This window comes from Chinchilla lanigera, unplaced genomic scaffold (genome assembly GCF_000276665.1).
Source record: "Chinchilla lanigera isolate Chin_1 unplaced genomic scaffold, ChiLan1.0 scaffold00042, whole genome shotgun sequence".
Taxonomy (NCBI): domain Eukaryota; kingdom Metazoa; phylum Chordata; class Mammalia; order Rodentia; family Chinchillidae; genus Chinchilla; species Chinchilla lanigera.
In genome coordinates, this window is record NW_004955443.1 from 8,210,078 (window position 1) to 8,222,677 (window position 12,600).

General features: G+C 36.5%; 1 protein-coding gene across 1 annotated transcript in view; it reads right to left on the bottom strand.

Moving 5' to 3' along the window:
* Positions 1-10,316, bottom strand: part of Klhl5 (kelch-like family member 5) — a 47,056-nt gene extending 36,740 nt beyond the window's left edge. Inside the window, exon 1 of the mRNA XM_005391987.2 lies at positions 9,833-10,316. Within this exon, the coding sequence (XP_005392044.1) occupies positions 9,833-10,215 (383 nt within the window). The 5' untranslated portion in view covers positions 10,216-10,316. The remainder of the gene's footprint in view (positions 1-9,832) is intronic.
* Between the last annotated feature and the right edge of the window lie 2,284 nt (positions 10,317-12,600).

The following is a 12,600-nucleotide window of genomic DNA, read 5'->3' on the forward strand; positions in this document are numbered from 1 at the left end:
ATTGGGGATTGACCTAAGTGCTCCTGCACTAGGCTACATCTCCAGGACCTTCAACCCCCTTTAAAAATAATTCATTTTGAGCCAGGGTTGCACTAAGTCTCTTAAGTTGCCCAAGGTGGGCTTGAACTTTTGATCCTCCTGCTTCAGCCTCTCCTGAGTACTGGGATTACAGGTGTGGTCATATGTCTTACATAGTTCACCTTAGCTAAAGCAGATGACATCAAGTATGGCTTTCCCACACTTTCTGTATCCATGGGTTGAATGGAGAAGACTATGGACTTCAGAAGAGGCCAAATAAATGAAAGGCCACTCCAGCACAACACTCACAGATTATATTTATGAGAACACTTATCCTGGACTGAGATTTATCTGTTTCTGAAGTTAGCAGCACCTTGACTGATAAATATCCCTTTCTAAATTCTCCCAGTGCAATGCATTTTTAGTGCCACACAAATATGGGCACTAAAAAATGCTCTTGGGTGGCTAGGGGTGAAGCTCAGTTGTACAGCATGTGCTCAGCATGTGTAAGGCCCTGAGTTTGATCAACAGTACCAACCAACCAACCAAACAAACAAACAAAAGCTACTGGAGGATAATACAGTACATGTGTTGTACACTATGAACATTACTGTCACAATCCAGTAAAATACACACTCAACTTCACATTTAAAATCATTATTATAAAAGTGTGTTGATAGCCGGGTGTGGTGGCGCATGCCTGTAATCCCAGCACTCGGGAGGCTGAGGCAGGAGGATCATTGCAAGTTCGAGGCCAGCCTGGGCACAAGGTGAGCTCAAGGTCAGCCTGAACTGCATAGCGAGACCCTGTCTCATAAAGACAAAAAACAAAACAAAATAAAACTGTGTTGAGAATGTGGAATTACATGCTGCTTATGTAAAAGAATTAGAAACTATTTCAAAAACTAGGGAAAACACAAATAATGGTGGTTTGATAATGAATAATAATTTGAAGATTTAAAACTTTAATGAAAAGAAGTTTTACACTATCAAGATACTAACAAACTATAAAAGCATTAGTGATCTGACATAAAAAGACAATATCTAATTTTCATAAGAAATAAACTTCAAGGACAAAAATAAACCAAGTACTACTTTTGTTACTAGTTTTTGAGACAGAGTCTTACTTTGTAGCTCAGGTTGGCCTCAAATTTGCAGTGATCCTCTTGCCTCAGCCTCCTGAGTGCCGAGACTATAGCTGTGCACCATCACATGCCTGGCCAAGTACTTTTTTCTTAAGGTTTCTGTATTTTTTATCGTATAGCCTACATTTCATGTTACACTGTCATTAAGCCTAGTTCAATGTTTGAGTCAAATGCTATCAGCCAAACAATAATCAATGTTAAATTTTGAAAGAACAAAACTATAATACTATCCCCACTAAGTAATTACAGGCTATCTGTGATGCTGGTATACACCCAATGAAAAGACAGACCATTTCTTTTCTTATCAAAAACTTTCGCGGTGTTTGTTGAGATCCTGAAGCAAAGCATGCTAACCTGAGAGCACTGCATTCAGAGCCTCACTCCCTACGACTCATTCACCAGGTCTCACTGTATTTTTCAAAAGCCCTGCAGGTGATTGTAACATCTCTCAGGCTGAAGACCACTAGTGTGCACGTCAATCAAAACATGGCTATGTCACAAAAATCAGTATGCAATGCAGTTCAAAATACTGATTTATACAATGGATACTTAGCTTCAAAGCACATAAAGAGAATTTCTTGAATAAAATATTTTAAGTGAGCTAGCAGGCAGGGCATGATGGCACGTGCCTGCAACACCAGTGTGGGAGGCTGAGGATTGCTGAGGAGGGCTGCTACAGCCTGAGCTACAAAGTGAGTTCAAGGCCAGCCTGAACTGCATAGTGAAACTCTGTCTCCAAATGGCCAAAAAAAAAGAAAAAACAAAAACAAAAACAAAAACAAACAACAACCCAAAAAACCAAAAAACCCCCAACCAAACCAAAAAGAGCTACCAAAACTTAAGGAATATTTGTCATTCTCAAAATAAGCATATAGATAGGCACCCTCCTCGCCTGCCTGCATAATTTCCACTCCACAGATGATGCAGTTTCAGAACCTAAACAGGCAGCTGCACCCCAGCCTATGAATGGACAGCAGCTGCCACCAGTTACTACTGATGGTTCTATCCCTGTGCCTAGCCAGCCCCACGGCTCATGACAGGCCAGGTTTGGAAGAGCATACAACCTCCCTCCTCAGACACGTAGCTGGCCCCCAGCCCCAGTGCCAATACAACTGCTATGCAAATCATCTCCATGCAGAAGCTCATCTCCCTTTTTGACCACCCCAGGCCAGATATACTGTCCTTCCTGCAACAAGATGATCATGATATAGCTGTCCTACGATGTTGGTGCCCTCGCCTGACTCTTCTGTGGGAGCCTGTGACTGCTGGGGTGCATAATGGGCTGCAGCTTCATCCCCTTCTGTGCAGATACCCTGCCGGACATGGACCACTACTGTCCCAAGGCCAAAACTCTCTTGGGCACTTCTAAGATCTCACAGGATATGGCAGGTAAGTGTACTGTAGGAAGTTGCCTACTCTTTCCCATCTCACCCCCGGGACAGGTTCTACTCCATGGTCTCATCTCTCCATCCAATCTTCTTTTAAGATGTCATAAAAATAACATCTCCAAACCCCAGAAATTGCTGCCTGGAGTCATGCATGGGATGGCAAAGACACTGACTCTGAGTGTGGGTTCAGGGTCTTTCACTTACCCAACACCCTAAAGTCACTCCAACTAACTGACTGTCACCCCATCTCAACATCCTCTGGAGATGCACTGCAGGCCACCTCGGGGGGCCTTTCTGTGGTCTCAAACTGAGAAACCCCAGTGTGCCTTATTTTTGAGATTTTTCTGCCAAGACCTTGACTGAACTGGCCTTTAGCGACTATCAATCTTTACGCACACCCACCAGGCACAGATCTACGAGGTCAGAAATACAAAATAAAACAGGGCTAGATTTTCTCATTGTTCTGCCTTTCTTTGATTCTCTGTGCCAGATCCTTAGTACCACCTTGTATGTAGGGACTTTCTCTTTCCTCATGGAGTAACTGTATTCAGTTTTTATATCTTTTTCATCTTAAACATCTTTAAACCTAATTTTGAAAGTTACAAAATCATTTTCTGTAACTATATGATGGGTATCATTTTCCCATTTCTCCAGTCCTGCCTCTCCTCCAGACAGGTTCCCAGGGTCTTGTTGCTTTTGCCCAGGTTGGCCTAGAACGCAAGTGATTCTCCTACCTTGGCCTCCCTAATAGCTGGTACTACAGTTGCCTGTCTAGTGGCTGGCTCTCTGTTTTGACAAAAAAAAGAAATGGATACTTTTATCCACTGCCTTTACATGGGTTTAACATGGTTCTTAAAAACTTCTCAAAGTAGGGCCCCTCTGAGGTTCTTGGCAATGTGAGCACAGGTGAAGTGTGATGGGCCCCATCTGGGTGTTATGGTGCTGAGAGCTTTGGCTCAAAGGAATCTAGTCTGATTTTATGTTTCAAAGGTACAACCTGTTGTTTAATATCTACATGATTTCTAGGACTCAAGTCACAAACCAGGGACTTTCGGGTTGACCATTGTGTCGTCTTTGAAAGGGAAACAGAACTGGCGAGCCCGTCTATAGGCTCTGTTTCAACAGAAACTGGCACAGGGAACTCTTGTGATTAATAATGTGCAGAAATCAAACTAACACCTGAAAAAAACCTGTATATTGGTTGAAAATTATAAGCATTAATTCAATTCATTCACTCAATGCTTTGAAAATGCCAGTCACTATTTTTGCAGTGAATTATGGATACCATATAGTACCTTGGTATCAACTGCTTTTAAAAAATAATCTGGCTCACTAAGTCTATTTATACCCCCTTCCCACATAGGTAAGAGTATATAGGTAAAACACTAACTATATAAAGATTACCAAAAAATAACTTATGCATTTAAAATAACATTTCAAACCTTTATTTGCTATCAAGTCTTCCAACTGCCACATGTTAAATAAAAATATTAGTTCAAAGTAATAATTAACCCACTGACGTTTTTAAATGTACAAGTTGCGTCCACTGCTCTAAATGAAGGATGAAGTGTCGACTTTTGATTTGCATCCTATTGAAAAGTAAAGCCACTGCTCACAAAATGAGCCCAAGGAGTAAGGAACAGAGAAATTCAGTAAGCTTGAAGAGTTGTACAGCTTTCCGGCAATTCATGTTTTTACTTTTAAAAGACATTTCAGACTTTGTACATACAACTTTTAACAGAAGAATTTACTTTTTAAAAATTACTGTATACCTGCCCATACAACTTTTGGACACTGAACCACAGGCATTAAACAATTATACAAAAAATATTTACAAGTAGAAGAAGCCTATTTGGTGATTTTCTCCAACTGCCTTGTTTTGCAGATGAGAAAATAGGAATTTTATTTATTTGTCTTCATGTCTTATACCTTGCTGAGAGTAACTTTGAATCCATTCTTTACTTCTACAATAATGAGTTTCAGGTGGGCATATGACTTCTCAGCTAGAGACTACATTTCAGAACCTCCTATGTAACCAGGTATGGTCATATCACTGTTTTCACCAAAGAAATGCAAACAGCACTGATACATTTAACGTGTGACACTGGCTTAAAATCCTCCCTTTTCTTTCTTTGGTCCTTCTCACAAGCTGGAATGTGGAGGGAAGAGGAGTAAGCTTTGACTAGGCAGAAAGGAGAAATAGTACAGAAGGAAAATGGGTCTCTGAATGAACTTGTGAGACACTATCCTGGGCCACTTGCCTAGCTGTCAGGACAGAGAAATGAACTTCCATCTACTTAAGCCACCGTGTGCTTGAGTCTCTGTTACATGATCTTAGCCTATGCTCTACTAATATACTCCCGGAAGTGATTGATGTGTCTGTGTGTGTACACACGTGCCACTATTCTCAGGTCTAATACATCTGATTCTGAAACTTAAAACTCCACTATCCACTTCCAAATGGAACATAAATAATGGAATACAAACAAAATAACACATGAATAACATGCAGCAAACAGTTTCTTCTGTTTTAAAAATATGGAGTTTAAAAGTCTCATTGTGTAACTGTAACGCCTAGCCTTTTCCTAAGGTGATCTGTCAGCTTCTCCTTGCAGATCTGGGAACTTACATGATTTCAGTAAGTTTCGATTATGTTTAAATCATCTAGTCAATTTCAGTTACTTAAAACTAAGAGCCCTGACTGACACAGCACACAGGCTTCTGAGGGTTTAAAATTTCTTAAACTGAGTACTAATTATTTAATACACACAGTATTTTCTGGGGAGAGGTTACATAGCTTATGTCAGATTCTCAAGGAGGCCATGATGTGATGCAAGCGCATGTGTGTGATGAAGGACAACTTAATACTGTATATCCTTCCCAGATACAAGAACACAGAAGAACTCTTTGCCACTTCTAGGAACAAATTTTATTTTCATGTGTACATGTAAAGGATTTAAATTTAAAACTGAACCAGAATTAGACTGGATCAAACATGGAGACCCAGAGACAACATAAAGGATGCCAAAAAAAAAAAAAAGGAGATAGCTCTTGTTGGGAGAGAATGGAAATGACTTCAAGATAAGGCAAACGTAATAAATCAACTGACCAAAGAAAGTACAGCATTCAGGATATCTAGCACTGAAATACAGAGTACACAGCAACCAGTAAGACAGAAGACTGGGGATAAAGAGTTGTCGCTGGGTCAAGATTGTGCCTGTAACCAGCAGGTCTGGCATTCTCAAGAGCCAGTTGAAGAAAATTAACTGGGGAAAGAAGATGAGACTGGTTAGCCTGAATAATTAGCTATTTGTTAATCCCAGGTGAACTCTATGATTATATGAACAATCAGAGTTCTGTATGCAGGCGATGTGTTGTTTAAGAGCTTGAACTTTCTAGCACTTAATTTGTTCAAATATCAAGTTATTTTCAAGTGATCCAGGTCAGTATCTACAGTGAAAAAGCAAGTTACTAGTATGTATCCTTGGTATAACGTGAGGAAAATGACACTGTGTCTCTGTGGTATTCCCCCTCTAAACCCATAACCTCAGGCTAATCATGAACAAAGAAATCAGACAAATCACAACTGAGTAGGCCATTTTACAAAACAACTGACCAATACTCTCAAAATTGCCACTCATCAAAAACAAGGAAAATCTGAGAACCTGGCCAGTCATCAAAAACAAGGAAAATCTGAGAACCTGTCAAAACTGAGAGGCTCCTAAGGAGACATTATCACTCAGTGTAATGTAAATCTTGAACAAGATCCTGCAACAGGAACAGAGTATGGGGTAAGAAGTTAAGAAAATCCAAGTATAGACCTTAGTTAATTAACAACAGTGTATCACTATCGGATCACTAAGAGTAACTGATGCGCCATATTAATGTAAGATATAAAAAAAACTGGGTATGGGGTATATAGCAATTCAATGTACTATCTTTGAAATTTTTCAATAAATTTCACTAAAATTTTCCTAAAAAAGTTTGTTTTTTAAAAAATGCAGCTACTTCACTAACTTTGAGCAAGTTAGTCTTTCTGTGCCTCATTTTTAAAATCAGAATTGTTAATCTGATTAATTATAGCAGCTTAACTAAAAAAAAATTGTTGTAAAGACTAAATGAGTCAAGATAAATGAGTTAGTACATTAAAGTGCTTAAAACTTCTTGTGTGCGTCACAGAAGTACCCGCTGAGTATCAGCTGCAATTATTTTTTAAATATTTTAAAAGTGCAGTATTTTATCCAAATTGACAAAAATATAGTTTAACATCTACATGACTTAACTTTATAAACAAATTTGTAATAATGAAATATCACCAATTTAAAAGATGTAAGAAAATTACTTAATTTCAAAGTGATTAAATCAAGTGAGGTATAAACTGTGTATAGTCACATGATGGATCATCATATAAACCTTGCTAGTCCTAGTAGGAATTTGTTTAGAATTAAGGTCTTGGGAATCTACTACATAAAACGTGACAAGTTTGTTACATGGAGTTTGAAATTCCTCAAGGTATAAAAACCAAAGTTGATATTGAAATATCAAAGCAATGAGTTAGATCACCCACAAGAGAAATGAACCAAGGCTATAAAACCAAGATCAATATTAAAAGGTGAGAAATTTTTAAATCACTTAGATGCATGGCAGTAGAAATTATCAGAAGTCTAATGCCCAAGCAGACATTTCTCTTAGCTAGAATATACCTGACAAAACATATTATCTACAAGTGATGCCTCTTAACTGCCTTAAACTGTCCAGATCTGTGGCGAGTATTGTGATTCTGAGTACACAAAAATGTGATTCTCTTATATTCTCTTTTCTAATAATTCAAAATTTAGTTTAAGTTCTGAGATTTACATAAATATAATGACTGTTTAAAGAAGAAATTAGTATATCATATATATTTTCCTATTATGTTGTTAGTATTTTAAGATATCAATCAATGGCAGGGACAAAATATGTCCTATATATTTCATTATTTGCAAATACTACTTAAGAAAATGAACTGTTTCCAAGTTATACACAAAAATTTAATGAATGTCATTGTAACTTCTTTTGACATTAACCGTGATGGGTTTTGATTTGCTTACAGAAGGGCAACCACTTAGGGAAGTCTGACTGCTTACTTAATCAAAAGTCTGAGGGCAAAAAAATGTATTCTCATGACACAGGTCAAGACTCAGAGCCAGAAGGGTGAAGGAAGATGTAAGAATTAGACACATTTAATCTAGAAAAAAATGGAGAAGTGAAAGCGTACATACAAAGGTCATTCTAAAATCTAGAATGTATTTCCTTTCATCAACACAATGTTAAGATTGAAATCTCAAACTATCAGGTATATAAAATTGCTGTGACATATCCCCCTCATATGTAAAAGTCAGAGACATTTTCTTTCAGTACATTTTATTTTTGAAATAGTATTTCAGGAAAAGTTTGGTTCCTGAAGATATGAACTGTTTACTCCCATGTCTGATCAATCTTGTTAATCAGTACTTATAAATAACTTTATTTTAGATTTTAAAATATCATCTTATATCTCCTATAAATAAAAACATCAACTTTAAATGCTTGAAGAGTGCACATAACAGTTTCTCAGTCAAAATACAATAATTTTTCTTTCATAATGAATACCCCACACCAGGATAGTATTTTAATATGCATACCAAAGAACAAATTAATTCAACTTTAAGAATCATTTGCTATGCAAACTACCTTTTGTTTTAAGCAATTATAGTGACCAATGTATGTACAATCTTTCCAAGTTTATAGATGTATAATATTATACTAATATTATAATTCCTTCAGGCCATAGATGCATGTTAAGAGTTCTACAACCTATGCCAGTAAAAGAATTTATTTTTTATAATTTTGTTATAAAATTCTTGATATGTTAATTTTCAAATGGGATGATGATTACTGTTTAGATTCCCACAAAAATGATAAATAATGACTTTTATTATGGAAGTTATTCTCTTAATGGCAACAAGTCTCCATAGAAAATACAATGAAATCATATTAGCTGATCTCCCATATTAAAATTTTTAGTGGCTCCTAGTCCTTTAAGATAATGTAAAGTCATGAACTAACTTAAAAATTTTAAAATTAAATATGCTATTTACCTATGTAAAAATATGTCCCCCTCTCCGTTACACAAATGATTATAGATGATGGTCTATATTTTTTATCATTGCAACCCCACAGTTCAGAACTCCATGTTCTCAAGGTTAGAAGAGGAAAAGGGTAAATATTTCAAACCCCCTTATGATGCCTGTATTAACAATAACCAACTTACAATTTCTAAGTGTATACAAAACCTCCAAAGAAATTTTAAAACACTATTCAAACTAGTCAAATGATAAGCTCTTTGTGCCTTTAAAAAATTAGAACAAGTTTTGAGTAAAGATGAATCTGAATGATGACTTTCATGCTCTAACTTATTATACAATGTGTTATACTGGTTTAAACTGATTAGTAAGATCAATATCAAAGATAAAGCCAGATTCCAAGGATAAAGATGAATAAGGTTATTATGAAATTATCAATTTTTTCTTTATTTTCTTCCTTCTAAATCATTCTTTTTCTTGCCCCTTTTCACCAGTTACCACATCTAGCCCCTCTATGTTCCCTTAAACTCTTCTGAAAGAATGTCCTTCATTTCCCAAAACAGCATGAATTTCAGTAAAAGTGAAGGTGACAGGAATTAGTAGCTGTCATCTTAAAAAAAATATGTTACTCAGTATCCTCTGTATTAGTCTGGGAGCTGCAATACAGACAGGACAAAGAGAAATAACCACAGAAAAATATTACTGACAACTAAAATGGTGTCAAAAAATTGGCAACTACAACGTGCATCTCTTTGTAAAACCTTTCATTTCCATTAAAAATTGACTCTATAACCTATAGTAAACTGTCACAAAATTTTATACTACAGAAATGTCTTCTATAGCTTGTTATGAATATAGATGGTAAATGAATAAAGCAAACCGCTAGGCAATGATACATAAAACTGCTGCTATATATTATTTTCAAAGCAGAGTCAGATCTATATATGGAACACAAGATACTTCAAAATGAATGCTATTTGCTGTCATAATTTTATAGAATTAATGTTAGAACATTTTTAAAAATCCTAGCAAAAGTACACCTTTGAACCAAGATATATATGCGTAGATGCATGTAGATGTGCATATAATAGATTTTAAATAATAAATACTGAATTACTTTAAAACATTACAGACTATACCCCCATAGCCCATTTCTAACAGTAAGAAAATAATCAACCTGCATGAACTGGAATCAGATTCATTTTCTTCTTCACTAGTGCCATCATCCACTTCTGGTCTATCCAGCCAATGTGCACCGCCACAATCTTCTGCTGTAAACTCAAATGCAGGGACTTCAGAGGTGGATGCCATTGGCCAAGAAGGTGAATTCTGAAAATCCAGTTGGCTGGACCTTCGGTAACCAATTGAAGCCAAAGGCAATTGCAGGCTACATGGATCTAAAAACTTTCTCCCACCGTTTGCTCCAGTCTGTCCTCGATTCCAAAATTCTCCCTGCTGGCTGTCAACTGTAGAATTAGGACATGATGCTTGATGGCCAAACCACCTCCATCTGATTTTCAAAATCTGTTTCACATCAAACTCTTTACGAGAACCAGACATCCTCAGAGAAACCAAGTGATCGTCTAGGCAACGGGCAAAAAGCACTGCACAGATCTGTGCATCCAACCAAGACAAGAGGAGTAAATGCCCTGCTGTACACAACAAACAGATTTAAAGGAAAATAAATCTCATTTATATATATCTACATTTACTTTTATGCCAATATATCAGATTTTAAAGAACAAAGGATAATGAATAAAGATGAAACACGGTGGAACATTCCGTTCAATCAGAGCAAACTCTCATCCACCTATCCTGAAGCAGCTAGACCACTTTCCTCGCTCTCCTTTCCCATACTGACCATTAGCTCTCACAAACACTGACAGCATTCATTAAAGTCCTTTCAAATGCAGAACACCACCCCCTTTTCTTAAACCACAAATGACGGAGACAGAAAGCACTATCCCAGTGCAGTATCGCAGTCTCTACTGCTTAGGGTATTAACTGTTTTAATGCCGAAACAAGAAACATTCCAGAGCATTTTCCTTTGTACTTAAAAATCACTTTACAATCAAAATGTTTCTATTTTTAAACCAAATTCCTTGGTGCGATATCACAAAGCAAGTTTTAAAAAAGCATTTTTAGTGAGATGAGTTGTGATGCTTCCAAGCTGTGCTCTTTGGATGGGGAAGGAGTACAAACATGGGGTCCAGACTGTTACCTGCTGTCTCTATCTTCTTTTAAAAAGGATTGCATTTAATTAATATAGTAAGATTCTGGTAAGATTTCATTTGTAACAAAAAAAGAGAGAGGAGAATTAGGATAAAAAGTTTGAAAACTACAAAAGATCAAAATATAGCAGTACTTTTTTTTGAATAAACAACCTGAAAGTAATTTTGCTTTAGAAATAATAGGGCCACTTGCATTTAGGCAACACTCAAATTTCTATGGCACAACTTAGGAAAAGGAAAATGTGGCTCAAGAAAACTACCAAGAACCAGAAAAAAGGACTAGTTCTTGGGTGTACAGGAACCATAATGGTGCCCTCTGTTGTTAGTAAAATGAAACAATGGTGAGAACATGGATACAGTTATGGTGAATTAATAAAACAAAATAGGGGGCTGGGGATTTAGCTCAGCGGCAAAAGCGCCTGCCTGGCAAGCGCAAGGTCGTGAGTTCAATTCCTGGTACCGGAAGAAAACCAAAAAAAAAAATAAAAATAAAAATAAAATAAAATAGTTATCGTGAATAATGCGTTCTCCTAAGCACTGTGGGGGAACACAGAGACATATACATCTCGGTTGCTAACCCATCCATAATTAAATCTAGTTGTTGAAACAAGAAATATTTGACAAGTTAAAATATGAAACATTATAATGTTATAGTATTAACATTTCACGACTTACAAATGCAGAATTTTCTTATTTACAGTGTTCAATATCTACTCCTCTATCAAATAATTTCACACAAAGGGGAATGGCTGTATCACTTAACTGAAAAAACAAACAGCTGCTTTGAAGGCCTAAAAAAATAGGAGGCATGTTTCTTAACTACATAGCCATTTAGGAAAGTAAGAATGACTCACAAAAAAAAAAAAAAAAAAGAACGAAAAGCATGAAAGACCATGTACAATTCTGTGCTAAATACTGTGGGGAAAACCACAAAAACTATTAAGAAAGAGAAAGGAGGTATCAGGATAGTGAAGGGTTATAGCCTCTTCTGAATAGTAAGAAGTTGTTTAAGCAAATGATGATAGATTTATATAAAGAGATTAATGAACACAAGAAGTGAGTATATTGACAAGAAAAAAAGGGAAAATCTGTTTGGCCAGCCAACCAGCCATACCTAATAATGTTAAGAAGCAAGAGATAAGTTAGATGAATCCGATGAGATAAATGCCTTGAGCATAAAGTAAAAGTGTTATTAAGTGGACTGCTGAACAGGACAATGCTTCTGAAAATGAATTTGGTGGTAGTATGTAGGATGCATTAGAGAGTGAATTGACAGTCTTCGCTCTCCTCACCTAGGCATACTCCTTTCCTCAATAAATATCCTCTAACTCCACTCTATCTAACTTTATTTCTAACTATTTTCCAAAACAGACATACTGTTTTGTCTGTGAAGACAGTCTATGCTATGTTGTTTCTTCTTTTACAATGCTGTTACTGTGTCCCAATTTCTCTGGTTTTAAAATCCTACTCATAGCTGGCACAGTGGCACATGCCTGCAATCTTAGCTACTCTGGAAGCTGAGGCAGGAGGATTACCAGCTTGAGGCCAGTATGGGCAACTCAGCAAGACTCAAAATAAAAATAAAAATAAAATTTTTTTAAAAAGGGCTGGGATGTAGTTCAGTGCTCTATAGTTTTAAATCCTAATACCACAAAAACAAAACAAAACAAAACAAAACTTATTTTTCATAGTATAGCTCAGGTACTGCCAGCTT